The sequence below is a fragment of the Anopheles arabiensis genome, chromosome 2, assembly GCF_016920715.1.
Source record: "Anopheles arabiensis isolate DONGOLA chromosome 2, AaraD3, whole genome shotgun sequence".
In the NCBI taxonomy this organism is placed as follows: Eukaryota; Metazoa; Arthropoda; class Insecta; order Diptera; family Culicidae; genus Anopheles; species Anopheles arabiensis.
This window is the reverse complement of record NC_053517.1, coordinates 15822601-15847500: the sequence shown is the minus strand read 5'-3', so window position 1 is coordinate 15847500 and position 24900 is coordinate 15822601. Positions and strand designations below refer to the sequence as shown.

The 24900-nt window shown below is 49.3% G+C and overlaps 8 protein-coding genes across 9 annotated transcripts; 3 read left to right on the top strand and 5 right to left on the bottom strand.

The window, feature by feature from the left end:
* Window positions 1-906: 906 nt before the first annotated feature.
* LOC120897399 (tRNA modification GTPase GTPBP3, mitochondrial) lies at window positions 907-3919 on the bottom strand. Its single transcript, XM_040302247.1, has 3 exons — window positions 3609-3919; window positions 3017-3193; window positions 907-2942 (listed from the first exon to the last, which is right to left on the bottom strand). The coding sequence occupies exons 1-3, from the start codon at window positions 3712-3714 to the stop codon at window positions 1738-1740; spliced, it is 1488 nt and encodes a 495-aa protein (XP_040158181.1). The 5' UTR covers window positions 3715-3919; the 3' UTR covers window positions 907-1737.
* A 731-nt stretch (window positions 3920-4650) lies between these two features.
* Window positions 4651-10749, top strand: LOC120897766 (protein AF-9). Of its 2 annotated transcripts, none has more exons than XM_040302851.1 (3): window positions 4651-4804; window positions 6718-7012; window positions 7081-10749. In XM_040302851.1, the coding sequence occupies exons 2-3, from the start codon at window positions 6832-6834 to the stop codon at window positions 10062-10064; spliced, it is 3165 nt and encodes a 1054-aa protein (XP_040158785.1). In that variant the 5' UTR covers window positions 4651-4804; window positions 6718-6831; the 3' UTR covers window positions 10065-10749. The 2 variants fall into 2 exon arrangements, with proteins under 2 accessions (XP_040158785.1, XP_040158784.1); XM_040302850.1 differs by having other exon boundaries at window positions 4651-5385.
* A 1695-nt stretch (window positions 10750-12444) lies between these two features.
* LOC120897768 lies at window positions 12445-13713 on the bottom strand. The gene has a single exon (XM_040302854.1). It carries the CDS (start codon window positions 13685-13687, stop codon window positions 12545-12547), a length of 1143 nt encoding a protein of 380 aa, XP_040158788.1. The 5' UTR covers window positions 13688-13713; the 3' UTR covers window positions 12445-12544.
* A 57-nt stretch (window positions 13714-13770) lies between these two features.
* On the bottom strand, window positions 13771-14434 carry LOC120897772 (tubulin-specific chaperone A). The gene is made up of 2 exons (XM_040302859.1): window positions 14046-14434; window positions 13771-13943 (listed from the first exon to the last, which is right to left on the bottom strand). The coding sequence occupies exons 1-2, from the start codon at window positions 14252-14254 to the stop codon at window positions 13808-13810; spliced, it is 345 nt and encodes a 114-aa protein (XP_040158793.1). The 5' UTR covers window positions 14255-14434; the 3' UTR covers window positions 13771-13807.
* A 289-nt stretch (window positions 14435-14723) lies between these two features.
* On the top strand, window positions 14724-15905 carry LOC120897770 (deoxyhypusine hydroxylase). Its single transcript, XM_040302856.1, has one exon. The coding sequence runs from the start codon at window positions 14821-14823 to the stop codon at window positions 15730-15732; it is 912 nt and encodes a 303-aa protein (XP_040158790.1). The 5' UTR covers window positions 14724-14820; the 3' UTR covers window positions 15733-15905.
* LOC120897767 (BRCA1-associated protein-like) lies at window positions 15803-18440 on the bottom strand. The gene is made up of 4 exons (XM_040302852.1): window positions 18004-18440; window positions 17557-17854; window positions 16455-17441; window positions 15803-16379 (listed from the first exon to the last, which is right to left on the bottom strand). Exons 1-4 carry the CDS (start codon window positions 18146-18148, stop codon window positions 16034-16036), a joined length of 1776 nt encoding a protein of 591 aa, XP_040158786.1. The 5' UTR covers window positions 18149-18440; the 3' UTR covers window positions 15803-16033.
* Window positions 18441-18589: 149 nt separating this feature from the next.
* Window positions 18590-22660, top strand: LOC120897769 (actin-related protein 1). Its single transcript, XM_040302855.1, has 4 exons — window positions 18590-18894; window positions 19646-19710; window positions 19801-20674; window positions 20756-22660. The coding sequence occupies exons 1-4, from the start codon at window positions 18847-18849 to the stop codon at window positions 20897-20899; spliced, it is 1131 nt and encodes a 376-aa protein (XP_040158789.1). The 5' UTR covers window positions 18590-18846; the 3' UTR covers window positions 20900-22660.
* On the bottom strand, window positions 22601-23459 carry LOC120897771 (putative odorant receptor 71a). Its single transcript, XM_040302858.1, has 4 exons — window positions 23337-23459; window positions 22996-23256; window positions 22785-22915; window positions 22601-22706 (listed from the first exon to the last, which is right to left on the bottom strand). Exons 1-3 carry the CDS (start codon window positions 23436-23438, stop codon window positions 22853-22855), a joined length of 426 nt encoding a protein of 141 aa, XP_040158792.1. The 5' UTR covers window positions 23439-23459; the 3' UTR covers window positions 22601-22706; window positions 22785-22852.
* Window positions 23460-24900: the final 1441 nt, after the last annotated feature.

Below are 24900 nucleotides of genomic sequence, written 5' to 3'. Positions count from 1 at the left end.
TAATAATTTTTGCCTTTTCTGTTGAAAACTTTGGTGGACCTCGATCGAAGTTTTACGTTCTAGAAAATAGTGTTCTGTCACGTACCAAACACACAAAAAAACTGTTTTCAGGGGGAAGTCCACTACGAAGCAGGCAATTAAATATGGGCCAATTAGCAATTCCAAAACTGTGGATGAAATATAATCAATTTTTTTTTTTGTATAAAAAAACTATGCAATTGTTGACGGGTACCCCAACATGCTAGTAGACGACTCCATCATGCGATCTACCGATACTAGATAAATAAATATGTAATAAAGAAGTAAGTAAATAAATTAAATTAAATTACATAAATTAACTAATTATTCAAATATCTATCAATAAAAGATAGTAGTAATCATTCTAACTTGTCTGGACACCAGGATCAGGTAAAAACAGATAAAATTCCAAAGCAGTTAATTATGTTGCATAGTCTTTTCTGGCATGTTCCACACTATGAGATGTTAAAATCTATGAAAAATGGGTACGTATTAAGTTACAGCTCGCTCATCAACTTCAGGATATTCTGCATGGTGGAGAAGTGGTTAAAGATAAATTTTCCACTACGATATCTTTTCTGAAAGGTTTCCAATACCATTCAAATGTGTGGAACTAACAGTTTATCAAGAATGTGGGGGAAAAGTGCTAGAACCGAATAATGATCAATCTATGTCCCTTCTCTATGTGGAAGGAATTGAAATTGATGCGTATAACTCGGAGTAACGATGGATGTATATCTGTTTAAAAAAATACATCCAACCAATGATAATTTTAGATATTAATCCAAAATTGAAGACTACTCCTTATTCATGAGCTGAGCCTTAAGTCTTATGATTTTCAGTTATTTTTATTCGTTACTTACATTATGGACATTAAATTATTATTTTTTATTATTAAGTATTATTAAGTAATAGTGGCAGAATGTGTATTATTAAGTAATAGTGGTGCTCAAAGCGTTACAAGATGAAATTTCAACACTTTATCCAACACCACCAACATGAAGTACAAGGCGCCTCCACGGGAAAACCTGAACGTCATATTTGAGCTGATTTTATCACAATGTAAAAAATAATGTAAAGGTAAGCACTACTTAACCATATTCATCTTTTAAGTACGATAAAGTTACAATTGTGCCTGGACACTGGTAGGCTGACCAGTTCGTTGGCACTAGTTACACCAAGACAGGTTAGGCTGAACCTGAATAGAGCAGGTTCAGTTTGATAGAACTCATCGCTTCACAACACAGCATTAGCATTAGCAACGATGTATCCTTCCTTTTGGTTGTAAATGCTAATCCTTTTGCTGCTGACACGCCTGTATGTCCACCGTGCGTCAATGTTACGATACGCCATGCACACACAGACGTACACGCTTCAAAACCTCCGTTCCCGGCGGTCATAACGAGATCAAACGCGCTGATCCTTGCTAATGTGTGTTCCGAGAAAATACTATCAACAAGGTTAAATGACTGCAGGGCTGGGCTGCTGTGCCAGTACGGCAGGCATCTTTTGCGCTGTCACCACCGGATATAACCGGGCACAGAGCAGCCGTACCTAGAAAGGAAAATGTTTGTAAAAAGCTAATGGGCTACAGAAACAAGCTAGGTGTTTATCAAAACCTCGTTTCGCAAACTGTTCGCAATAATTGGATTATCAATGCGAGCTTTCGGTTGCTTTCAATCCAACCCAACCGGGGGCGCATTTTTTTTTTGCTTTACTTTATTTCCCAATGCAAAACGTGCTAAATATAACGTCAAGTATTTCCTCCGTCTCCACCGTGCCCGTTATCTTGCCGATGCAACGCACCGCATTCCGCAGGTGATGCGTAACGATCGCCAGATCCCGGTTCGATGCACCAGCTTCGTGGAAATAGTCTCGGAACCGCTCCAGGCACGCTAAACACTGCTTCAGATGGTAGCGGTGTCGCTCCTGGCTGATGGTTGGACTTTCGACCGACGGATCACCGCACAGCTGCACCAGACGTGTTTTAAGGCGCTCGAGAAGCTCCGGCAAACCGGACTGCGTTTGGCAGGACAGAAAACTAAAACTATGATTATGCGCTGTCAGCTGTTCCCGTGTACCACTGGTCAGTAAGTCACATTTGTTCAACACTACCAGCGCGCGGGACATCATATCCGCGTCAAGGCCAAGCGTTTCCATGTACTCCCGCAGGTAAGTATCCATTCGGTCGACCGTTTCGACACGAGAAGCGTCCACCACCAACAGCAACAGATCGGCACTTTCCACATACGCACGAGCACGTGCAATGCCTTCACTTTCTACCACATCTTCCGTGCCCTCCCGCAGCCCGGCAGTGTCGCCCAGTATCACTGGATAACCGCCAATGTCGTAGTGCGACTCCACGATGTCCCTCGTCGTGCCGGCGATGCTCGTTACGATCGACACGTTGCGCTGGCTGAGCAGATTGATCAGGCTACTTTTGCCCACATTGGGCGCACCAACGATGGCCGTTCGCACACCGTTCCGGAGCCGCTCTCCGCGCCTATTGTCGTTCAGATGGGCTTTCAGCTGTCCGATTACGCCTTCAATGTTCTGCACCGCTACGCTCAGCACATTGTCATCGACGTCCTGATCTTCGGCAAAGTCTATGTACGCTTCGATGCTGGCGATAGCCTGGACGAGCTGAGTGCGCAGATCGTTGTAAAAGCACGACAGCTGCCCATTTGCTTGCCGTAGTGCTTGCTTCCGCTGCGCTTCCGTTTCGGCGTGGATCAAATCCGCCAGACCTTCCACTTCGGTAAGATCCATCTTCCCGGCGTAGAACGCACGTTTGGTAAACTCGCCCGGTTCCGCTATTCGGGTGTCGGGAAATGTGGCTAAGCTGTCGTACATGGCGGACACTATGGCCGTGCCTCCGTGGACGTGAAACTCAATCGTGTCCTCGCCGGTAAAGCTTTGAGGGCCTGTACAGTACAAATAAAAGGAAATCATTATAACAGTTCACGTTCAAAAGGCTAGCTGGTATAGCTAATAATACCTGGGAACCATAACAAAAGACCTCGATCTATCATTGCGTTCGTTTGACCGTGGAATATTTTTGTCAGTACGGCTCGCCTCGGTTCCGGAAACGATTTTAATCGAGTTTTTTTGTCGATGATGGCACGTGAGGCTGAGCCGGACACTCTTATTACTGCTACGCCACATTTCCCGAATCCTAAAACAGGACGAGTAAATAAAAAAAAGCATTAGAACGTATAACAACATAGCATCTGTGTGATTCATCGACTGAATTACAATAATTTAATTGAAAACTGAAATCTACAAACTTAATAAGCGGCTTGAAAATTATTCCAATCATATTAGCAAATTCACTTTGCCACATTCATAAAAATAATTATTTTAATTTTTTTTTATTAATTTAACGACCGAAAATTTTGAATTTTGGCGCCATCTTTTCAAATTTGACAACACAGCCATCTGTGACATCTGTGGGAGACAGCTGATCCGAAAGTAAACAATCCCGCAACCAAAACAATACCGGCGGCATCGCCAATTGGAAATATTAATTTTCTAGCTCTTCTGCATGCATTTCAACTTTCAACAAGCGTATTATGGTATCCGTTGCTTACCTGAAGATAGGCCAAAGATTGTCGAACTATTTCGTACGGTTTGCCGTAACGTTGTATTAAAAAACTGTTTCACAAACATTGCGCCGTACAAGCGAGCGGTCAACATTTTCCCTGGACTGTTTGCCTCGACTGAAATGCGCGATATTTTATTGCATAATATAGACAACAAAAAGCACCTTAATATGATTAACACGTTTTTTAGTAAATTATGCTTTTACTCCCACTCGCCAAAAGCAAACTCAAAATAAAAATTGAACGTGCGCGACGGCTAGTGCAGTTGTTTTATTTATGCTTCTTTGACACATGCATTGCGATTGCATTCTGAGCTTAATTGGAATGAAATAAAAGACCATTATTGTAAATCAAACATCTGTTTTGCGGCACTAAATCGTAGCAATAAAAACATAATTTTCTTTAAACCCCATAATAAAGCTCCATTCAGAAAAAGATGGCATTTCATAAAAAATAACGGCAAGACTGTGGCCGCGGCTTAACTTCTCCATGTTTGTGTTATCCGACATCTAGGTGGCGCTAGTGTCGAACAAAAGAGTATTTAGAATAGTCGTTATGCTCGTTGCCAGTTTTTCGTTACATGTCATTTTACACTCATGTTCACGATCAATTGCTGATGAAGAGACTCAAACGAATGCGAAGATTTATGCAGTTTTGTCATATTCTTTTTATTTCAATATCAACACGATTATGAACACCATTCGCGTTACACCTTCGTTACGAGACGTTACATTGTAGCTGTCAAAAATAACGCTTCTCTTTTCAAAGGCAGATCTTTGACCGCAGCCTCATGTTTACCAAATGCACACACATTTTGGTGCAAAAAAGTACAGAATCGAATGAAAAAGGTGTGACGATGTGTTTTTGCTACCTTTTGCTTCTAATTTCTGGCCAACTTACTGCATCTTCTAGATGGTAGCATACGAAAAACCCGCTCCCCACGCTGACCTATTTTAACCGTCATCTTCAAACTTTTCAAAAAAAAAAAAAGCAGGCACAAAAATGTCACTGTCAACACTCTGCGTTTGCGCCCCCACTTTCCACACATCGTACAGGTTCGCAGCGAAAGACAGATATTCTTTTTTCTCTCATCCCTACTGTAACCCCGTACATACACTCTTCCACAGGGTATGTGCCACAGGAAATAAGGCAACATATTCGCGCAAACTAATCGAGGTAGCGAGGTAATGTGTGCATCGGCAGAGCTGTAAAGTGTAATAAACAGATCGTGTGCTGCATCGCATTGGCGCATTCGAGGGTGTGTGTAAAAAGTGTTTCGCCACGGGGCCCAAGGAAACCGACGAGTGCTGTGTGGTTCTAGGCCGACCCCCTCTGGCCGAGGTGGTGGTGGCGCGGTGATCGATGCGAGTGAAAACGTCGCTTTTCACGGGAACACCGCAGCGCGTCCGCGTTTCGATGTCAAAGTGTGTGTGTGTTTTCCTTTCCCCCTACTGGAAGCCTAACGCCGAGCTACGGCCGACCCGTCAAGAAGTGGCGCTGCCGCTGGCTTGTACCTGCGTGCGTGTGTAGCAGCAGCAGCAGCCGCCACCGCATCCAGACAGCCAGATTGTGCCAATATCGGTGAAATTTAGTCGTGAAAACCCGAATGCTGCGGGCAAGCAGCAAATTTGCAAGCAAAACAAACGGACGGTAGAACGGTCAAAGTGAGCCTCTAACCCAGCGGCAACAACGGGGGTGGTTGGTTGTGTTATTGCGTACCGAAAGAGACATCCCCCGCTGCAACCCTTGCTGGCTGTGCGTTTAGGTGAGTAAAGGTGTACTTGTAAGCAGCAATCCCATTGCACCGATGCTTCGAAATAGGCCCGCAAGGCGCTGCAAAGTTGGGTCGCAAATAGGCACACAATCAATCACGTCGCGCCAACCAAACAGTGTGCCGTCACAAGGCTGGACGGTGCTTTTTCTCCTCCGTGCTGCTAATGTGCATATTCATTAGGGATACCGAAAGCCATCCGTCTCCTGCATTGCTGACAGAAGGCACTTCCTAGCCTAGCGACGGAATAAGCCTACTCTTCCTTACTGGAGTTTATATGCGTGCCAGAGACGGAAGTGTTTGTGGTTTGTTGCGGTTCCTCCGAACCCATTTGATTGTCCATCCATGTGTTTGGAAGAGAATTGTTTTGCGGTTAACCATATGGTAATTCAGTTTGTTATCTCGTGCGAAAACAACAGCTCTCCGGCCGGCCGGGAAAAAAGTGGACCATGTGGATGGGCCTTGAAGCGAAAAAAAACTATCCCCAATCCACTCCCATCGCCCAGAAAAAGCACCTTTTTACAGAAAGTTGACCGGGAAGTATTTTCCGCCCGTAGAATTTGGTGGCGCTGCTGCTAGAATGTTATGTAAATAATAACACGATGCGTATGCCGATGCAATGCATACTGCTGCGCATACAGCGAAATTCACAAAGTATATCGCTCATGAACAAACAAAAACAAACAGCCCTGTAGCACGAATTGAATACAACACCCTACACGATCGTGTGGATTATTCCATCATCCAGCAGCAGGCCGGAATGCAACATTTCGGATGCACACAGTAGTAGTGCACCGGCTCCATGGCATGCTGCGAACGCGTGGTGAAAACGCGCAGGTTTCTCAATAGGTGACTTCTTGGGATGGCGAGGGGAAAAGGGTGGGTGAGAGAGGCTGTTTGGATTGCTTTGCTTCTGCCCTACGCTTCACCTGCTCCAACTCCCCCCCCCCCCCCCCCCCCGGCTGCCCCATGCCGGGTGCAGTGCGAGAAGAGAATATTGATTTTTTCCCTCCGGCAAGCAAAGTGTGCCGAAGTTTCTTCGCACCCGAACCAGGAAGAAACTGCAAACTACACACACACACACAAACACCGCATCCTGCAAGGCATACAGGGACACATACCGCCCTTTCGTACTGTGCAAACACAAACACAGAAAAGCTTTCGTCCTTTGCAGGAGGAGGGGGGGATTGACGGATGATGCGTTTTACGGGAAGAGATTTGTACCGTATTATGAGCATGATTTAGGCTTCATATAAGGTTAATTTGTTTTAAAATTGGTTTCTCTAACGCTTACCTGTAAATAACCCTATTTTTTATGCATTTTAGATACCTTTGGCAGAAAAGTGCCCTCCCCCTTCCCAGGAAGCGCTTCACAACCCCCACACTCAACCGTGAGCGCGTGGTAACGGAAAAGCTGGCTACCAATACCCCTACCCTGCGATGTCGGTGAAGATCTCGTTCGAAATCGGGCATGTGGCCTCGGTCAAGAGCCGCCCGACGGCGGAAGGCTACACGCACGACTGGGAGCTGTTCGTGCGCGGCCTGGACGGTACCGATATCAGCCACTTTGTCGACAAGGTGGTCTTCAATCTGCACGAATCCTTCCCCAAACCGAAACGAGGTAAGAGCAGCGGCAACAGCAGTGATAGCGATTGGTAGTGTGAATACAATGTTTGTCCCACTTTCCAGTGTTTAAAGAACCGCCCTATCTGGTGAAGGAAGCCGGGTACGCCGGTTTCATACTGCCCGTTGAGATTTATTTCAAAAATCGGGACGACCCCAAAAAGACCGTGTACAACTACGATCTCGATCTGACGCCGGCAAAAAATCAGCGCGAAGATTACGTGTTCCACAGCCCGTCGGATGAGTTCCGGCGGAAGCTGCTGAAGGGTGGCGGTTCGATCATACCCGGCAGCGGCAGCGGCAACGCCGGCAACAGCGCCAGCAACGAGTACAAAAGCAGTCGCGGTGGGCATGGCGGTGGCGGCGGGACCGAGCGCTCTTCCGGTGGCAGCTCCTCCCAGGACAAGAAATCCAAATCGAAATCGTCCTCCTCGGTGGACGATACAAAGGGACAGTTTGCGGAGCTGTTCGGTTCACCGTTTCCGCACAAATCGAGCAGTGGTGGCGGCGGCAGCAAGGTATCGCCGGACCCGAAGCTGTCCTCCACCAGCAAGACGTCACCGGCGGGCGGGTCCGGCAGTGGTAAAGCACAGTCCGGCCAGAAATCATCGTCCGATTCGTCGCGAGCGACCCTTCCCGGCTCTTCCAACTCGTCGTCGCTGTCGTCGGCAAACGCCACGTCGAAGGAGAAGGACAAATCCTCCACCTCCTCCTCGTCGTCCTCCTCCAAGCACAAACACTCGAGCCCGAACAAGGAGGGCAAAAAGTCGTCCAACTCGTCGTCCTCTGCCTCGATGTCCGGCACGAGCGGGCTGGCGGAGGAAAAGCACAGCAAAGATAAGAAGGACAAAAGTCACTCGAAAGAGCGCGACAAAGGTAGCAGGGATAAGGGTGCAGCGAACAGCGGCAGCTCCGGCGCTGGCAGTGCAGTGCCGAACAGCAGCAGCTCGCAAACCCTGCCCGGCGGGTCCTCCTCGATGAAGCGACCGGTCCCGGCCAGCCCCAAGCGATCGAGCACAAGCAGCACGAATAGCAATAATAGTGTAAGCAACAGCAGTAGCAATCCTACAGTTCCTAACAGCGGCAGCGGTGCTCCGATCGGTGGCCAGTCCGGGGCTAAAAGCTCGGACAGCAAGCGGAGCAGCACAACCAACGAGAAGGAGAAGAAGAGTAGCAAAAAGGAGAAGAAAAGCTACGAGAAGGATAAGGAGCGGACGGACTCCTCCTCCTCCTCGAACCAGCAGCGAAAGGGCGAACGAAACGCGGAACCGCAGCCAAAGCTGCCCGCCAACAGCAGTGCGTACGGTTCTGGACCATCCGCCGCCGGTGTGTCGAAAGGGGAAGGCCCCCAGCCGGGAAGCACCGGGAAATCTTCTTCGTCTGGCGGCAGTAGCAAGGGCAGCTCTGCCAGCGCGCCAACCGCGGCTGACACGGGCAAAGAAGGAGGAAAGGTGTCAGTGACGTCTTCTTCGAATCGTGACTCGTCGAACGCAACTTCCTCCGCCACCGGTGCCGGCTACACGAAGGACAAAAAGCAGCACCAAAATGCGAATGACTCGAATGCGGTCCCGAAGCCGGACCCGGCGGTGGTGCAGTCGGCGAAGGTGCCCGAAAAGAATGACAAGGACCGGGAGAAGGACGACGCGCGAAAGCACAAGCATAAGAAAAAGGACAAAACGAAAGACAAGGAAAAGGATCGATCGGCCACCGGAAAGGACAAGAAGGACCGGAAAGACAAGGACAAACCAACGGGCGGTGAGGGGCCTGCCCCGGCAAAGGGCAGCTATTCGACACCGACTCGTGAGCTCGCCGGCGCTGGTGCTGCAGAAAGCAGTGGACCGGGCAAGACAAAATCGCACGCAAACGCCGCCGCCGCCGCTGTCAGTGACTCGATCTCCACTAAACCGACCGGGCACGATCGGGAGAAGGCCACCACGGGCAATCTTTTCTCCAGCTCATCGGCAACGCGCCACGGTGGTGCGCCACAGCCGTCGTCTAAGTCGAGCACACCGGTGGTGGAAGCTCCCGGTGGGCAGGGCAGTGGTGGCGAGGAGAACTCGAACGATTCGGATGCCCGTACCGGTGGTGGGGGTGGCGAAAACAGTCGTGCACCCTCGACGCTGCCGCCGAACGAGAAGGACTCGGAAGCGTCCAACAGCAGTATCGCCGACCTGCTACCGGCTGGCGGCAGCACCTCGTCCGGCCACGTGCAAAGGCCCCCGTCGGCGACATCGTCCGGTACGACCGGATCGAACAGCCGGACGGCCGATACGAGCGAAAAGTATCACCACCACAAGAGCAAAAAGGACAAATCCTCCAAGGGACAGGGGGGACAGGGGGTGACAGCTGCAACGCCGCCGGTAGAGGCGAAGGACAGTTCCAGCGCGAGCGAGCCGGTGAAGAAGCGGAAGCGCAAGAACAAAGACACCGACGCGGAAAAGGTTCAGAAGGATGCACCGGTGGCAGCAGCAGCAGCAGCAGCAGCAGAGCCTACTACGACTGCATCGTCCCGAGAGCGGCGCAGCCTTTCGCCACCTTCTCCGCCCGCATCCTCCAACAGCCTAATGGAGCCGCCGACAAAGATACCAAAGAAGGAGGAACACCATGCCACGGCAGGCGGCGGCAAAGCGTCGTCGGGCCAGGATCCGCTCGACCATTCACTGAACAATAACAACAATAACAACAACAACTTCAAGCAATCGATAGGCGGCGGTGCCGGCCCGGCTGCACCCGAGGACAACGGTACCAGCTCGTTCGGTGGTACCGCCGCGGCCAGCAATCACGGGGGCACTGGCTCTGCCGGTGGTGGTGGTGGTGGTGGTGGTACGGGCTCGAGCAACGTCTCGCTTACAGGGGACTATATGCTCGAGCTGAAGGATCTGCAGCACAAAATTATGACGCTGCAGGACAACACGGAACTGCAGCGGGTGGTGGAGATGATCGCGGCAACCGGATGTTACGAGATTACGAGTGCCACGTTTGATTTCGATCTGTGCGCGCTGGACGTTATGACGGTGCGAAGGTTGCAGGACTTTTTCGCCACCTCCTGACAGTAGTAGACGCGAAGGCGGGATGGAGCGCCGTGAAGACAAGGAGCAAGGTATGCAGTGTGCTGTTGGAATACGTGAGTGAGTGAGTGTGTGTGTTATGTCTCTGTGTACCGTACCATTATGAGCTTGTTCGACCATTGCGGGAAAGGAAACACAATGCTTAAAACACTCACCCGTTTCCAGTACTACCTGGGTCGCAGGCGGCTTCGCAGCTAAGGGGCGGCGCGTGGGGAGCGTGTAATAGAAGGATTGTAGGTAGATAAATATGTTTCCATAATACGAACAATTTGAACGTGTACACAACCCCGTTCCGTTGCGGTTGGACGATTTCGCTAGGTTACGTTTACCGTTTTTCGCTAGGTTAAGTGACCCTTATCGATCGGACTGAGGAGTGCTGAAAACTGTTCGTAGAAGATTGCACTTAATATGGCTAGATTTTAAGGAAACAAAGCGGCAAACCAGACACATTACTTTACACCAGATAAAGTATGTGTGTGTCCTTTAGGATAAGTGAGCTAATGCGTACACATGATTTCATAGCTGTATCCGTACGTGCATTAGATGCACCAAGCACTGAATGCATCCGCTTCTTCAGCTACCCGTTTTTCTTGTCCCGATATAAGTTGAAACAAAAACAAAAAAAAAGGAAAAACCAATCAGGGTAATGGCAGAGAAAGCGCAAAAGTAGTATCGGGAATATTTAGAATGCAACAAACAGCGTGCAATGCATTAAGAGAGAAAGTATAAAGCAAGGGTAAGCGCACATGTTTCAAGCGTTGAACTGATTTTTTTAATTGCTTCCCAGCTGCGCATGTTTTTGGAAGGAATGCGTATAAAGTACAAAAAAGTAAGGGTCGGTAAAGGAAAGCCAGCGAAAGTCGCACCAGTAACCAGACCACGTTTTGCATGCGCCTTCTTCAAAGAAAACAAATGCCCCATCTCTCAAACGGCCAGTTCTGCGGGGGCATTTCATCATGTCGCACGATCCTGTTAGCCGTTAGCTGTTTACATTTCGTGAGTTGTTTTAAACTCCTTACTTTTCGTGGACCTTCTACGTTTAATCTCACGGGCAGTTTTTACGACCTACAAACGACTATTTTCATAACTATATCAAACGTAAGAGATTTGTTGAGGCATATCTATTGGAGCAAGAACAAACAAAAGAGAAACTAATAGATCCACTTCCTACCTACGTTCTTAAATTGTTCCTCGGTTCACGTGTCTAAGGGCTAAGGGAAAATCGCTCAGTTTGAGCAAAGTACTGTGCAGGAGGAGTTCCGCTCCTTATTATTATATGGCCAGAATAGCTTAGAGATGGATGCGGCAGGGTGTGTGCTCTTAGGTGCGAAAGTGTTGAAGAAAAAAAAAACCGTACGTAATTTATTGATGAATTTCATCCCGCAATCCTCAACAATCTCTCGTAGCTGCTAGCTACACAAAATATGGTTTGTGGCGCGCGATATAACCCCGTCAGTGGGGTTAAACAATCGATTGCTGTTGTCGGCCAGTCCTGGCGTGGTCGGATTAGTTGTGTAGCTAGCTTTTTTTTCATGCGTTTTCAAATCATTTACGTTTGAACACCATACCAGAGCCGCAGAGGAGCTGTAAAATATTGTACCTAAATATTGCAATACTCTTACGGCTTACGGTGTTGTGCACATACGGAGGAAGAGATAGAAGATCGTCTGATCACGCATATATATATATATACATAAAAGAAAGGATAGGCTAGGATAGGACAGTAAAACACTCTGAAACGATTTTATTTCGGGCGTATCCGTTCGTAGCCGTTACTTTGTAGACTTATAGTAACGTTCTCACATGTTCATGTGTTCTCCCAATTTTATTGTGTTACCATGGTGTAGTGTATAAATGGATAAGTACAGAGAAGAATTAGAGGGAAGAGGGGTGATGATGACCAGTTTAGTCGGCAGGCTGCAGAGCCTAATTGTACAATTTATTAGGCAAAAACAAACAACCACTTTCTCACACAGGGTGCATAGCTAAACACGGGCAAATTGCGAATGAACTGAAATCATCACACACAAACACACAAGTCTTACAAAGCTCGTATTGTACATATAGCGTACATACCTACATACATACATAACGTAAATTATGCAGCAGCTAACATTATATATATATATATATATGCAGACCGCGTACCGACGAAAGACGTGCATGTGTGTATATATATAATATTAATAATTAATTTGATGCGTTATCAACGTACGCAGTAAGCAGAACCGTAGTATAAAGTAATAAAGATAAAATACACCCCAATTGTCACCAGAAACAGCAGATTGGCCGTTCGTCGAATTTGTAACGCCGAAAGAACAATGTTCAGCATAATGCTCTCAACACACACGCACACAAACCGTTCGTTAGTCATGTTAATGTGTAGCTACGTTTTATTAGCCATTTGGATAATTCATCTCATAAATGTAACATCGTCATCGCTATAAACTGCTCGTGCACATTCAAACACTGCTGCGGGCGGGGTATCGATGGCTCTCTTTCCCATGTTTGATTTGCCCTTCATCCCGATACACACCCCACTCGGGGAGTGGCTGTTCCGGTGGAAGAATCCACGTGGAAGGAGCAACACTGCCACCAGCATTGTTCGCACTGTTGTTCGGTTCAAAGGGCAAACAAAACTTATCCCATGCTCGGCGTACCGTGACGAGCTCTTGCCACAAATCTTCCTTATTAGATCGGCGGCCCGCTGCTAGCGCACTTTGTGCAGCAGAACCGAACAAAACCTTGCGCCAACGGTTCTCCCGGCGCCGGCCCGCATTACCGACGGTCTGGCGGTTTAGCTCATCCTTTAGTCGTTTTTCCTCCCTAACGCACTCGTTCAGCTTGGCGCTCCACTCGGTGACGAGTGTGTCCATGCGCTTTCGGAAGCTTTCTTCCAGCTCGGGATCGATCGTGGGTTTGCTGCGCTGGCGTTGTTGGCGCAGCCGAAGGGATTTCTCGAACCGACCCAACACTCGTTTAGCGCGAGCCTTTCGACGCCGGACGTCGGTTAGGATGTGCGTTTTCATCTGCAGCTCTTCCCGGGCGATGCGTTCCTGGTTGAGACGTTCCTGCCAGTCCGCTTGCCAGGCTGCAATTTCCCGGAGGCGTTCCACGCGAGACGCTTGCTGAGCTGTTCGATTCGCTTTGAGGCGCTCGTTACGTCGTTTTTGCCATGCTCGCTTCTTTTGCCGGATGGTAAGCTTGTGCGCTAGTTGTTCCTTTCTAGTTGCATCTTCCAGTGGTAGTAAAGAATCGACAAGAAGGGATTTCAGCTGTTCCGCACGCTGGACTTCTCCCTTCCAGTTTGGATCGTCCTCTTTTAGCTCCTCCAGAACCAACATTGAATGGTGCAAAGTTTGCATAACGAGCAATGCTTCACGTAGTTCTTCCCGGTAGGTGCCAATATTGACCGGCATGGGCGAGGGACTGGGTTTACTCTCATGGGGCGTATTTGCGCTTGATACGCAAGCTAGAAACTGTTGCACACAGTGCTCATCGGCTACCCGCAACTGTTCCAACAGTGTGGGATGTGGGAAGGAATCATCTATTTGGGGAGGAGGTCTCGATACGTCCGTTTGATGCGGCGTGGCACGTGCAGCCATGGTGCACTCAAATTGTGTTAGATAAAACAGGCAATGATAAGATTTCGCGTGAATTCGTAAGGTTATGTAGTTCGCTTATTTAGCCTTAAAACTAGTTCTCCAGCACGGCAAGAGAAGCGGTTATGCAGTAATCTTTTGCGGCAAATTTACTTTGGCATCTTCCAGCGCAGCCACGGCCGCTTGATACTGCTCCGTTTCCTTCAGCTCCTCCTCGTTTTTGATCATTTCCGACAGCTCTTCGTGCGCTTTAGCCAAACTGTGTGGGCGACAGAGGGACGAACGACAGGAAAAAAAACAAACACACATGTTTCATATAAGTTCGGGCGTGAAGAATCGTAACTTCTCCCCCCCTACTTACCGTCGCTGGCAGTCCGGAATCATCATCATAGATTCCTGCAGTACCTCTTCCTGCTTGCGCAGCACATGGTCGTCCGAGCCGGAAGCTTTCAGTTTGTCGATGCGGTTCTGCTGCGTTACAACTTCCTTCTCGTACACGACCTTTTCCTTGGACAGACGCTTCACAACACCTGTTTTGATGGTTAGCTGGCGCAGGCGAGGATCAGACATTTCAGCTCGATTGAGATGGCCGCACGGGACAAGAAAATGGGGAAAACTGCAGGGAAATTGTTTCCGAAGCGAATGGAAAGGGGAGAAGTACTTTTGTAGCGTGCTGAACTAACAAAGCCGGCTTACTAGATACCGTACCAACGGTGAATTATTAGTCATCGTGCGTCACGAACAAAAAACATGACATGAAGCGAGCGAAGAAAGAAAAAAAGGTAAAAAATAACAAAGCGTTGATTTCGCTTTTTGGAGTTGTGCCAACAATATTGGTCAGAAATATTAAAAGAGTCGAAATATGTTTTTTATAAGTTCAGTATTTTTCATTTACCAATGCTAATCGTATAATTTGCACAGAAATTCAATAGATCGGAATGTCTTCCACGCGACTTTTCACAATTTGCGCAACACCCAGCATAAGATGTAAACAAAGCGTTGTCAAATTGACAGTTTCGCCCGAAATCCACCAAACATCAACCAACACACGCATGGTGTTTGTATTGTTGTGAAATCGTTCCACGCCGCCAGCACCCGAGAGCACCGAAATCCACCACAAGGAATCCATCCCTAAAATGGTCCAAATAGATGAAAGCAAAGTGGCCGCCATCGGCGACGTGTTAAACAACCGTGACCGACCACTGAAGGAACGATTCCGGGCGCTGTTCACTTTGCGCAACATCGGTGGCGAGCGTGCGCTCGAGTCCATCGGCCGGTGTTTCGATGACGAATCGGCCCTGCTCAAGCACGAGCTGGCCTACTGTCTGGGGCAGATGCAGGACGTCCGGGCCATTCCCGTGCTCACGAAAGTGCTTGCCGATGTGCAGCAGGAAGCGATGGTGCGACACGAGGCGGCCGAAGCACTCGGCGCGATCGGCGACAGCTCGGTCGAGGACACGCTGGTCAGCTACAGCAAGGACCCGGTCGTGGAGGTAGCGGAAACGTGCGAAATTGCACTGGAGCGTGTGCGATGGTTGAAGCAGAAGGAAGCACTGAAGGACGACAACCCGTACGCCTCGGTCGACCCAACACCGCCGGCCACTTCCAAGAGCGTCGAGGAGCTGCAGCGAATTCTGATGGACGAGGCGGACACGCTGTTCAACCGGTACCGGGCCATGTTTGCGCTGCGCAATCTGCGCACGGAGGAGGCAACGCTCGCGCTGGCCAGCGGGCTAAAGGGTAAGAGTGCACTGTTCCGGCACGAGGTGGCGTTCGTGCTGGGGCAGCTGCAGGAGGAGTGCAGTGTGCCGTTTTTGGTGGAAAACTTGCGCGATCCGGCGGAAAACGAAATGGTACGGCATGAGTGCGCGGAAGCGCTTGGCGCGATTGCGACGGACGAGTGTACGCGCGTGCTGAACGAGTATCTGAAGGACGAAAAGCGCGTGGTAAAGGAGAGCTGCGAGGTGGCGCTCGATATGTGCGAGTACGAGAACAGTCCCGAGTTTCAGTACGCCGACACGCTGGTTAAGGTAAACGATGGACAATGAGCGAGATTCACGTGCAGTGTGTACATAAAGACACAGGGGAAAAACAAAATCACAGGCAACACAGGTGAGGTTGAACACCGAAAGCTGTTAATCTGCGCTTTCCCTACAAATCTTACTGCTGTATTTTTTATGATAAGGTTTGGCAAAGGAAATAAAAGTACGATGAAAATTTATCACAATTCCAAAATTCCATCCCCCTTACATCTAGAACGTGCATCGAAACGTGTGATACGGCGTCGAAAAAACGTGTGCGCAGCTAAACAGAGCTAGTTGGAGTGAAGCGAAGAACGGGGACACGGTTTTACTTCCTCCGTTGGCGTCGTTTTGCCTTTGCTCCGCCAGCGCTAGTACCGGCGGCAAATGCGCCGCTGGCGGAAATGGATGAGGCGGCGGCAACTGCGTCCGCCGGAAGCACTACCGTCCCGTCGACCAGCTCACTCTTGAGCTCCGAGCCGGCAATCGTGTTCTGTGCCTCCATGTAGAACATGAGATCGCGTACCTGCTCCTTGAGTTCGACAATTTCCTGCTCCTTCTCCGTGCACTGTTTCTCCAGGGTGGTGAATTTAGTTTGCCAGGTAACTTGATTTGCTTGCAGCGTTTTACCAAACTGCTTCTCTTCCGCCAATTCACCCAGCACCGTGCCTAATCTGTGGAAAAACGGAATGGTTAATTGTTGGATAATACTTCAAACAGTGGCCATTCCATTCCATTCCAACGCTTACTTTGACGTTAGTTGCGAGACTTTCCGTTCCAGACTGTTCTTCTCTTTCGTAAGCGCGTGCAGCTTCACCTCCAACTGTGCCGTCTTTTGTTTCGCCTGCTCGTGGTCCTCCTGCAGCTTCTGCCGCTCGCCGCAGATGATGGACTCGAGGCGCGAAAGCCGCTCCTCGTAATAATCCCGCTGCGCGTCGAGCTGCGACGTCAGCAGGTAGGTGAACTCCAGCTGCATCGAGTCGATCTTCTCCTCACCATCGTCCCCGCCGGGTGATTGCGTCGCGACCAGCTTGCCGTCCGATTTGCTCTGCAGCAAGCGGTGCACAAAGTTATCGCCCGCATAGTCCCACACCCGGTTCGTGCCGAGCTGCAGCGCGTACGTGTGATTTGTTGTCCGATAGTGGGAGGCGGCGTGTCCGCCCTGATATCGGCCGCACCCGATGTGGCCGCAGATCAGGCAAATCCACAGCGCCTCCGTACCCTCGCACTCCATGCACACGGACTGTTCGGACAGTTCGGGCGTCTGCACGCAGCGGCACACCGGGCAGGTCGAGTCGCCCCACTTGTTCAGACACCCGGCATGGAACACGTGGTTGCACAGGATGGTCAGCACACCGTCGACGCTTTCGTCCATCCGCTCGAGACACACCGGACAGGACGGTAGCTCGGTGTGGCCCTGCGGTGTCACGCAACAATCGTCCAGGCCCCACTCGACGCTCGACACCCACACGGCGTGGCACAATGTGTCCGGCTCCAGGCTGTTGTACGGTGCGCCGTTGAACGTTTTGAAAAACTCGATCGCACCCTCGACGCAGCGGAACTCGAGCAGCACCATGAACTGGTTCGGCGAACCATCGCGCAAGATGCGCACGTGCTGTATCTCCTTCTGGCACGGTGCAATGAAGTTGAGAATATCGTGACAGTTGAGCGATGACGGCACTGCAATCAGACAAAGTGTCTTCGAAACGCCACCCTCCGATATGTCCGCCCGTTCGCTGCAAACAAAAAGAACCAAACACGTGGCCAATAAAGATGTAAATGTGCCGTTCTTCAACACGCGACGCCAAAGCGTCGTCGTTTAATTTTACGTAACAATCGCGCAACACTCACTTCCGCTTGAACAGATGAAGGATGCCTTTCGTAACCTCGACGAACGGATTGCCGGAAAAGAAATTTATCTCCCCCAGGATCTCTGTGGCCGCCGGTGGCGGCACCTCGTCCATCGGTGTCTGCTCGCGGGAGCTTTTTGGCAGGATGCCACGGTACTCGTCCGACGGCGCCGGTCCCCCATCCAGCAGCCGATTACGATAGCTCTCGATGGTGATCTTCTTCGGCTTTCGCTGCCCTCTCATCTCGCGCTGCAGCCGGGGATTGTTGGGATGCTCGTTCGAAACCGCACCAGCCGCTTCTGAGGGCGATGCAATCAATCGAAATGCGCATTCAGAACTATCGGATCGGGGGTGCCGCCCTCGGTGGTACGACTGCAACCTGGCAGCCCTAATCGCACCACTACTGTGCAAGCAAAACCGAGGCTATAATTAAAATACGCATGCTTACCATCGCCAACTATGCTGCCGCCCGTTGCTGCGTCATCGCAGGCGGATCCGGATTCCGACGGGCCCAACATGACCGTCGACTGGCTGCGGCTTCGGTCGGCTACTAGTTCAATCTTCAGCAAACATAAGGAAACCAATGCAGACATTTATGGCGCACGCACGGTCATAATCTAATTACACCGAAAGCGCCAGAGACGAAAGGAAAACAAACGCAGAAGGCAGAAGGTCAAACGGCTGTCGACGCGTTTCTGTTCCGCACAGCGCACAACGGCTGGGCTGCACACTGCACAACATGCAACACACAAGCGCGCGTGTGTGTTGTGATTTCAACTGATCCCTTCCTTTCTGCTGGTAGGTAAGGAAAATCTACACAACTATCGATTATTTCACCTGTCGCCAGACGAATGTGATACAATTTTTATGCAAACTACACTGCGGAGGTTCTAATCTGCGGAATCAAAACAAAGACGCTCGTGACAGTCCGCTGTCGAGTTCGTTGTTCAAGGTGTGTATACTCTGACATGACCGCGCACCTTGGTACACTGTAAAATGGCTGGCGAATGTTCTCCGTCGGGCGAAACCGGACTGTCAAAATAGAGGTGTGCAGGTGCGCGTGTGTGCGTGTGTCATTGTGTGTGTATAGGTGTGTGGGCTGTGTGCTGTCATCAGAAAACGACGGAAAACGGTCCTTCCTCGCTACCCCTTGCTTCGCGAACGCAATCTAGCGAAGGAAAAATCTATTTTCTCGTTTCGTATACCGTTTTTCTCGGTTTAACATTACGTTCCCGTACGCTTCCGGTTGCTAGCTAGCCCGAATCGTCCGACACAGCCACCGTTCAGCGCGATGGAGCCTTATGATGTGATAGTGAATCAACCGGTCGTCATCGACAACGTAAGTAGAGGGAAGAAAGCGGGGCCATCGGTAAACTTATCCCGCACGGGGTTGATGGGTGGGTGCAACGCGGCGACGGTGGTAGACACCTGCAACGGGGAGAAAGGGTGACGTTAGAGAAAAGAAAAGAAAAGCTGTCTTCGTAGGCGATGGATCCATCACCCTCTACCTCCGAACAACGCACGTATGGGAAGTGAACGCATCGGACGGGAATCATCAATGACATCACCCGGAATGCAAATGCCCTTCCCGTATTAGGATTCCAACTGTAAGACGACGGCTCTTACAAAGGCTCTAGCCGAGCCGACCTGATAAAGATTTTATTTCACCACGAGTGATGGATCGCACAATGTCCGCTGCTGGAGCTGGAGCAATATCAAAAGCGTCTTTCCGAGCTGTATCCCGTCGAGCACCGATGCAGCCGGAGATAGTGTTCGGTAGGGTTCATCAACCGCATGAAGCTGCGCTTTAGCGGACGTCGAAATTCTGGCAGCTGTTGCAGCAGGTCGGTCCGATCTCGATAGTAATCACGCTGCTGCTGGCAGCGCAAGTAAAACTCATCCACTTGCGCCATCCGGTTTCGATCGAATATGGTTAAATTGGGGTTCGGGGGCACTGCGGTGGCCAATGTACGGCGAATTTGTTTAACCCGTTCTGCGTACATTTCTGCGTACAGACTAAACTTTCGTATGTGTTGTTGAATCCTTTGTTCTAATGGCGTTCCGTTCCTTTCCTTCTGTCTCGCCTGCAGGGTTCGGGAATGATAAAGGCTGGCTTCGCTGGCGATCACATACCAAAATGTCGCTTCCCCAACTAGTAAGTATCGCAACGGCGACTTCGATGTGGAGAAACTTTTCCCTTCCATGTGTGGTTTAAAACCTTTCCCTCCCCCGTTCATCACTGTAGCATGGGCCGGCCGAAGCACGTGCGCGTGATGGCCGGTGCGCTGGAGGGGGACATGTTCGTGGGACCAAAGGCGGAAGACTATCGGGGCCTGCTAAGCATCCGCTACCCGATGGAGCACGGCATCGTGACCGACTGGAACGATATGGAAAAGATCTGGACGTACATCTACAGCAAGGATGAGCTGTCCACGTTCGCCGAGGAGCATCCGGTGCTGCTAACCGAAGCGCCCCTGAACCCCCGGAAAAACCGCGAAAAGGCGGCCGAAATCTTCTTCGAAACGTTCAACGTGCCCGCACTGTTCGTGTCGATGCAGGCCGTGCTGAGTCTGTACGCGACCGGGCGCGTTACCGGCGTGGTGCTCGACTCGGGCGACGGTGTGACGCACGCCGTGCCGATATTCGAAGGCTTCGCCATGCCCCACAGCATCATGCGCGTGGACATTGCGGGGCGGGACGTGACCCGCTACCTGAAGACGCTGATCCGCAAGGAGGGTTTCAGCTTCCGCACGACGGCCGAGTTTGAGATAGTGCGCTCGATCAAGGAGAAGGTCTGCTCGCTGGCGACGAACCCGCTCAAGGAAGAGACGGTCGATACGGAGAAGACGAAGTACGTGCTGCCGGATGGTAACGTGCTCGAGATTGGACCGGCGTGCTACCGGGCACCGGAGGTGCTGTTCCGCCCGCACATGCTCGGCGAGGAGTGCGAGGGCATCCACGAGGTGCTAATATACTCGATTCAAAAGTCCGACATGGATTTGCGGAAGATGCTCTATCAGAACATTGTGCTGTCGGGCGGATCGACCCTGTTCAAGGGTTTCGGCGATCGGTTACTGTCCGAGATCAGAAAGCACGTGGCAAAGGATATGAAAATTAGGGTAAGTTTCCAACGCTCGCAACAGGCATTATGATGATCAGGTGTTAATTGTGTTTCTGTGGAACTTGTCGATTCGTTTCAGATCGCTGCACCACAGGAGCGTATCTACTCTACCTGGATGGGTGGATCGATTCTGGCCTCGCTCGACACATTCAAGAAGATGTGGGTCTCGAAGCGAGAGTTCGACGAGGACGGTCAGCGGGCGATCCATCGGAAAACGTTTTAAACTGTTTACGCGCACCTGGGGCAAGCATTCATTCTGCAGCAGTTTTTGTTTCTTATTTTTTGCGGAGGTGGCACACGCGCCTCCTGTACTGCTGGCTGTGTCTGCAGAAAAGTGGGAAAAAGTGGGAAGAAGTATAGTCGGGTGTAGGCAGGGGTAGAGGAGGAACATAGGACATTTTTAGGATGATTTCGGGCAGCCACCGGAGACGCTTCTCTCTCTCCCTCTCAGGTTTACATCTCGATCCAGCGTCGAGCAACGGTTACACCGCGTACCGGAATTGTGTTTCGTTTGAAAAGTTACTCACCCGTGATCGTACTGTTTTTGGGTGACGTCCGCTCCTCGGCAACGCTTTATATAAATCGGTTTTATTTTTTTATGTTTTATTCATGTGCATTTGGGTTGTCCCATTCTTTTTTTTTTTTTTTTTCTTGGAGAGAATAAGCAAATACGATCCGCCAGAACATATTGTGTGTATGTGTGCGTATAGAATCTAAACTAATTTAAGTTACATTGTGGAATGGTCCGTTCCGAGGCAATAAGAAGACGTAACGTGTTCAGCAAACGTGTTCGGTGTCTATGTGTGCTGAGGAAAGTTGAAACCGAAACGATTTGCACACTTTTTCCGTTACACGCGCACAGGAAAACTCTTATCACACAAAATAGACACTGTAGGAGCGAATCAGTTTTTTTGCGAGGCTTGATGCGCGAGCAAAGTACTGAAATTAAGATGCTTATGCGTGAAATGCTTTTTTTTGCTGTTATTGCCGAGCTCTTCCAATCACAATTTTAGTGGTATGTGTAAGAATTTCCATCCACTTTTTCCGACCCATTCGTTCCAACGTAGTGAAACCATTTATTTATAACTTTTGTTTGTTTGGATCTATGTGTGTTTTAATTTGATGAATTTAGAGCGTATTTTCCTTCCAAAACTGCACAAAAATTTCATTGTATGATTTAACGGAGTAACATGATTTCGATGCACAATAGACAGGGCCGCCGGCACCACCACCGCTTGAGCTTACTACGGTGGTTGCATTGCGTGCTGTTGCCGTTGTATTTAAAGCTTTGCTACATATAATTGGTTTTTATTATCATTTCCGGCAAATGTTTTGTCTCACATTAGATGGGCGTGTGTGCGGTTAGAATCATCTTCATTCCACGTGTGCAATTTGTTTCATGTCCTTGATTTTAATTCGTTCGTTCGTTTCTTTCAGTGCAAAGCAAAAGCAAATGTACACACCAATGCTTGCGATCGTACCGCGCAATTGGGGCGCAATAAATGATAATCGCCAAACAACGCTTTCAATTTGTTTGTGGTGTACATGCTTACACGCATTAACACGAATTAAATTATAATTTAGTAATTTATACTCATCAACCTATCAACTAACAAATGCGCCAAGGGGTGGGTCTGTCTCCTAGTAGGAAAGAAATAACGATCATCAACATCAAATGGCAGAGCGCAGCGCAGCAATGGGAATAATCTTTATCCTTCTTTAAACGTACGCATAGATATTATGTATTATTAATTTGTACACCAATGCAATGCAAGGCGTATCGGGTACATCGAACATTAAGACGTTAAACAGGCTAGCGAAGAAAGGTAACGAATCAGTAAGTAAGCGTGTGCGGTTGAAGAGGGATGGTGTACTTATCGTTTTAGTGGCTAAGTTCCTGAAACGATTACCAAGCGAAGAGAAACGCTGAAGAACAGCAATTGCAATTGTGTACGAGAGGGAAATATATCGAACGAAAAACCAACGATCGCTGTGTAACCAATTTTGTTTCATCGGCAAATGCTCTCTTCCTGTAGAAAAAAATGAGAAAGTATGTTGCGCTTACTTGCGTAGTAATCGGATCAATTGTGCGGTTACAGTGCACTTACGCTGGCATTGTTTTACGATTAGTTGTTGTTCTAAAACATTATGTCCTTTGATAGAACCAATATTAATATTAAACTTTCTTCAATGCGTTGCGTTGCAACAATGCGTACAACGAATAGGCCATATTGAGTGTCTGTAAAGAAGAAGTAGGAAAAAGGTAGCAATTAGCCTCCAAGCGCACCTAAAACACCTGCCTGCGCTAGGTTAATGCACCGTAGTAAACGCCTGTAGATTGTAGTTGAAAAAATAGAACGCCTTCAGCGTGAGCGGTTTGTTCATGCGCTGCAGCAACATACGCAACGTTTTGCGCTCCTGCAATCCCATCTCGTACCAACGGGAGCTGTAGATGGAGGTCCGAAGCAGGTGGCTTTTGCGCGTCACCTCATTGCCGAAGCGACATGGTAAGAACATTTGAAATATCATCGACAGCATGTAGAGCAGATTCTGGATGGCGGTCAGCTCGTACAGGTTAAACTGGAATTAAGATATCGTCGATATCGTACTTACTTTTAGACAGTTACAGTTCGGCGCTACCTTCGACCACCGGAACTCACCATTGAAGATGTCTTGAATCCGGACGCACAAATCACCAAACCGCTCGACCCGAACTGGGCAAAGTATGCCGCCGAGAAGAGCTGCTCGATTTCAGCGGTCATCCTGTTTGAAATGGAAGCAATGTGACAAGTGAGAATCGGTGAATGCCGCCTGCTTCGTTCTCAGCACCACCCAACACGACGTTGCTTAGTTACCGTTGCACTTTTCCATAGTGGTTCATTAAGCCGACGAAAGACTCCCGGAACTGTTCGGACGTGTGCAGTGAGCGGAAACGTTTGCCAATCAAATCCAGCTGGATGCTGATCATCCCGAGCAGATAGGACAGCTGCACGTCGATCGCTACATTGATCAGCATGTGCAGATACATGCCGATCACCTGGTAAGCAAACAGCAGCCCATAGTTAAGAGGCTTCGTCGGCCCATACTCGATGCCCAGTATCCAGGGAAAGTAAGGCAGTCGGTAATCGTCTTGCAGCAGGTACAGGCACGAACTGGCGACGGCCAAGTTCGTCGTCACGAGGTACGGATACAGATAGCGGTTAATACTTGCAACTCCCTTGCGGTGCAGCTGTTCTTCTTCTGCGTCGAGCGGTTGAAAGTCACTACCGAGCGTCTGGCGGTACAGGTCACACAGCTGATCGAACTTGTAGTAGGTGACGATCGCCTTCAGTGCCATGACAATCTCCGTAAACACGATGTACATGATGTACAGGACCAGCTGCTCGAACGTTTGCATCACGAACACGTTGAGTGACAGCGTGAACAGGTACACTACCATCAGGAAGATGTTGAACGCGGCACGGTACACACGGTACCGTGTAGTCTGTGGCTTCCCATTGTAAAGACCACAGATTTTCCACGTCCACACGGTTATCCTGACGGGGCGAATGTAGTCGCTCCAACGGTACGGATCATCGCTGGTAGGTGTATCCTGCTTTTCGGCCTCCATCGTGCTGATCTATCCGGGCTGACTGGTACAACTAATCTTTCAGCTTGCAAAGCTGCCTGTATTAAAAGGTTACCAGCATTTCTTCTTTTCACTTTTGAAGGACATTCTTTGCAGTTCATGCCATGTGTTTACGTATTGCTGTTAAATGATAGGGCGTGGCAGTGATTTCTCACACGAAAACAAACATCCTTTTTGGTTTCCAGGGCTCAATTAACTCTAGAAGGAAACTATATTAAGCTTTACGAAGAAGTGATGAAATCGCCCAGCAATGTAGAAGAAAACGTCAAGTGCAAGGTCTGTTCCCCAATGGCACATTCTTGAGTTTAACCTCCCATTAACCCCTGGGTTCCTATGGGATGTTCCTGTGAGGCATGGGATCATCTCCTCCATTATACAGGATTATTAGACTGATTTTGTCACGGTCAATGTTGGGTACGGGGAGGACAGCCCGGAGAATTCATCTGGATGTTCTTTGCATATGCTGCCACTATTGATGGCTAACAGATATTTGAAATGATATCAATAACCTTTACTTATGCTCATTACGCACTGTCAAATACTAGTATTCATGTTAAATTAGTTTCTGTAGTAGTACTTCTTCTATTTGGCTCTTC

Excerpts from the sequence above, each read along its gene's own strand:
- LOC120897766 (XM_040302851.1), top strand. The coding sequence starts at position 6,832 with ATGTCGGTGAAGATCTCGTTCGAAATCGGGCATGTGGCCTCGGTCAAG. Across the intron at positions 7,013-7,080 it reads CTTCCCCAAACCGAAACGAG|TGTTTAAAGAACCGCCCTAT; the intron begins GTAAGAGCAGCG and ends CCCACTTTCCAG.
- LOC120897771 (XM_040302858.1), bottom strand. The coding sequence starts at position 23,438 with ATGACCGCTGAAATCGAGCAGCTCTTCTCGGCGGCATACTTTGCCCAG. Across the intron at positions 23,257-23,336 it reads GATTCAAGACATCTTCAATG|TTTAACCTGTACGAGCTGAC; the intron begins GTGAGTTCCGGT and ends TCTTAATTCCAG. Across the intron at positions 22,916-22,995 it reads ATCTACAGGCGTTTACTACG|ACACTCAATATGGCCTATTC; the intron begins GTGCATTAACCT and ends TCTTCTTTACAG.
- LOC120897767 (XM_040302852.1), bottom strand. The coding sequence starts at position 18,148 with ATGTCTGCATTGGTTTCCTTATGTTTGCTGAAGATTGAACTAGTAGCC. Across the intron at positions 17,855-18,003 it reads CGGCAGCATAGTTGGCGATG|AAGCGGCTGGTGCGGTTTCG; the intron begins GTAAGCATGCGT and ends CATCGCCCTCAG. Across the intron at positions 17,442-17,556 it reads CTTCATCTGTTCAAGCGGAA|CGAACGGGCGGACATATCGG; the intron begins GTGAGTGTTGCG and ends TTTTGTTTGCAG.
- LOC120897770 (XM_040302856.1), top strand. The coding sequence starts at position 14,821 with ATGGTCCAAATAGATGAAAGCAAAGTGGCCGCCATCGGCGACGTGTTA.
- LOC120897772 (XM_040302859.1), bottom strand. The coding sequence starts at position 14,254 with ATGTCTGATCCTCGCCTGCGCCAGCTAACCATCAAAACAGGTGTTGTG. Across the intron at positions 13,944-14,045 it reads ATTCCGGACTGCCAGCGACG|TTTGGCTAAAGCGCACGAAG; the intron begins GTAAGTAGGGGG and ends TCGCCCACACAG.
- LOC120897399 (XM_040302247.1), bottom strand. The coding sequence starts at position 3,714 with ATGTTGACCGCTCGCTTGTACGGCGCAATGTTTGTGAAACAGTTTTTT. Across the intron at positions 3,194-3,608 it reads AATCTTTGGCCTATCTTCAG|GATTCGGGAAATGTGGCGTA; the intron begins GTAAGCAACGGA and ends GTCCTGTTTTAG. Across the intron at positions 2,943-3,016 it reads TCTTTTGTTATGGTTCCCAG|GCCCTCAAAGCTTTACCGGC; the intron begins GTATTATTAGCT and ends TGTACTGTACAG.
- LOC120897768 (XM_040302854.1), bottom strand. The coding sequence starts at position 13,687 with ATGGCTGCACGTGCCACGCCGCATCAAACGGACGTATCGAGACCTCCT.
- LOC120897769 (XM_040302855.1), top strand. The coding sequence starts at position 18,847 with ATGGAGCCTTATGATGTGATAGTGAATCAACCGGTCGTCATCGACAAC. Across the intron at positions 18,895-19,645 it reads AACCGGTCGTCATCGACAAC|GGTTCGGGAATGATAAAGGC; the intron begins GTAAGTAGAGGG and ends TCTCGCCTGCAG. Across the intron at positions 19,711-19,800 it reads AAATGTCGCTTCCCCAACTA|CATGGGCCGGCCGAAGCACG; the intron begins GTAAGTATCGCA and ends TCATCACTGTAG.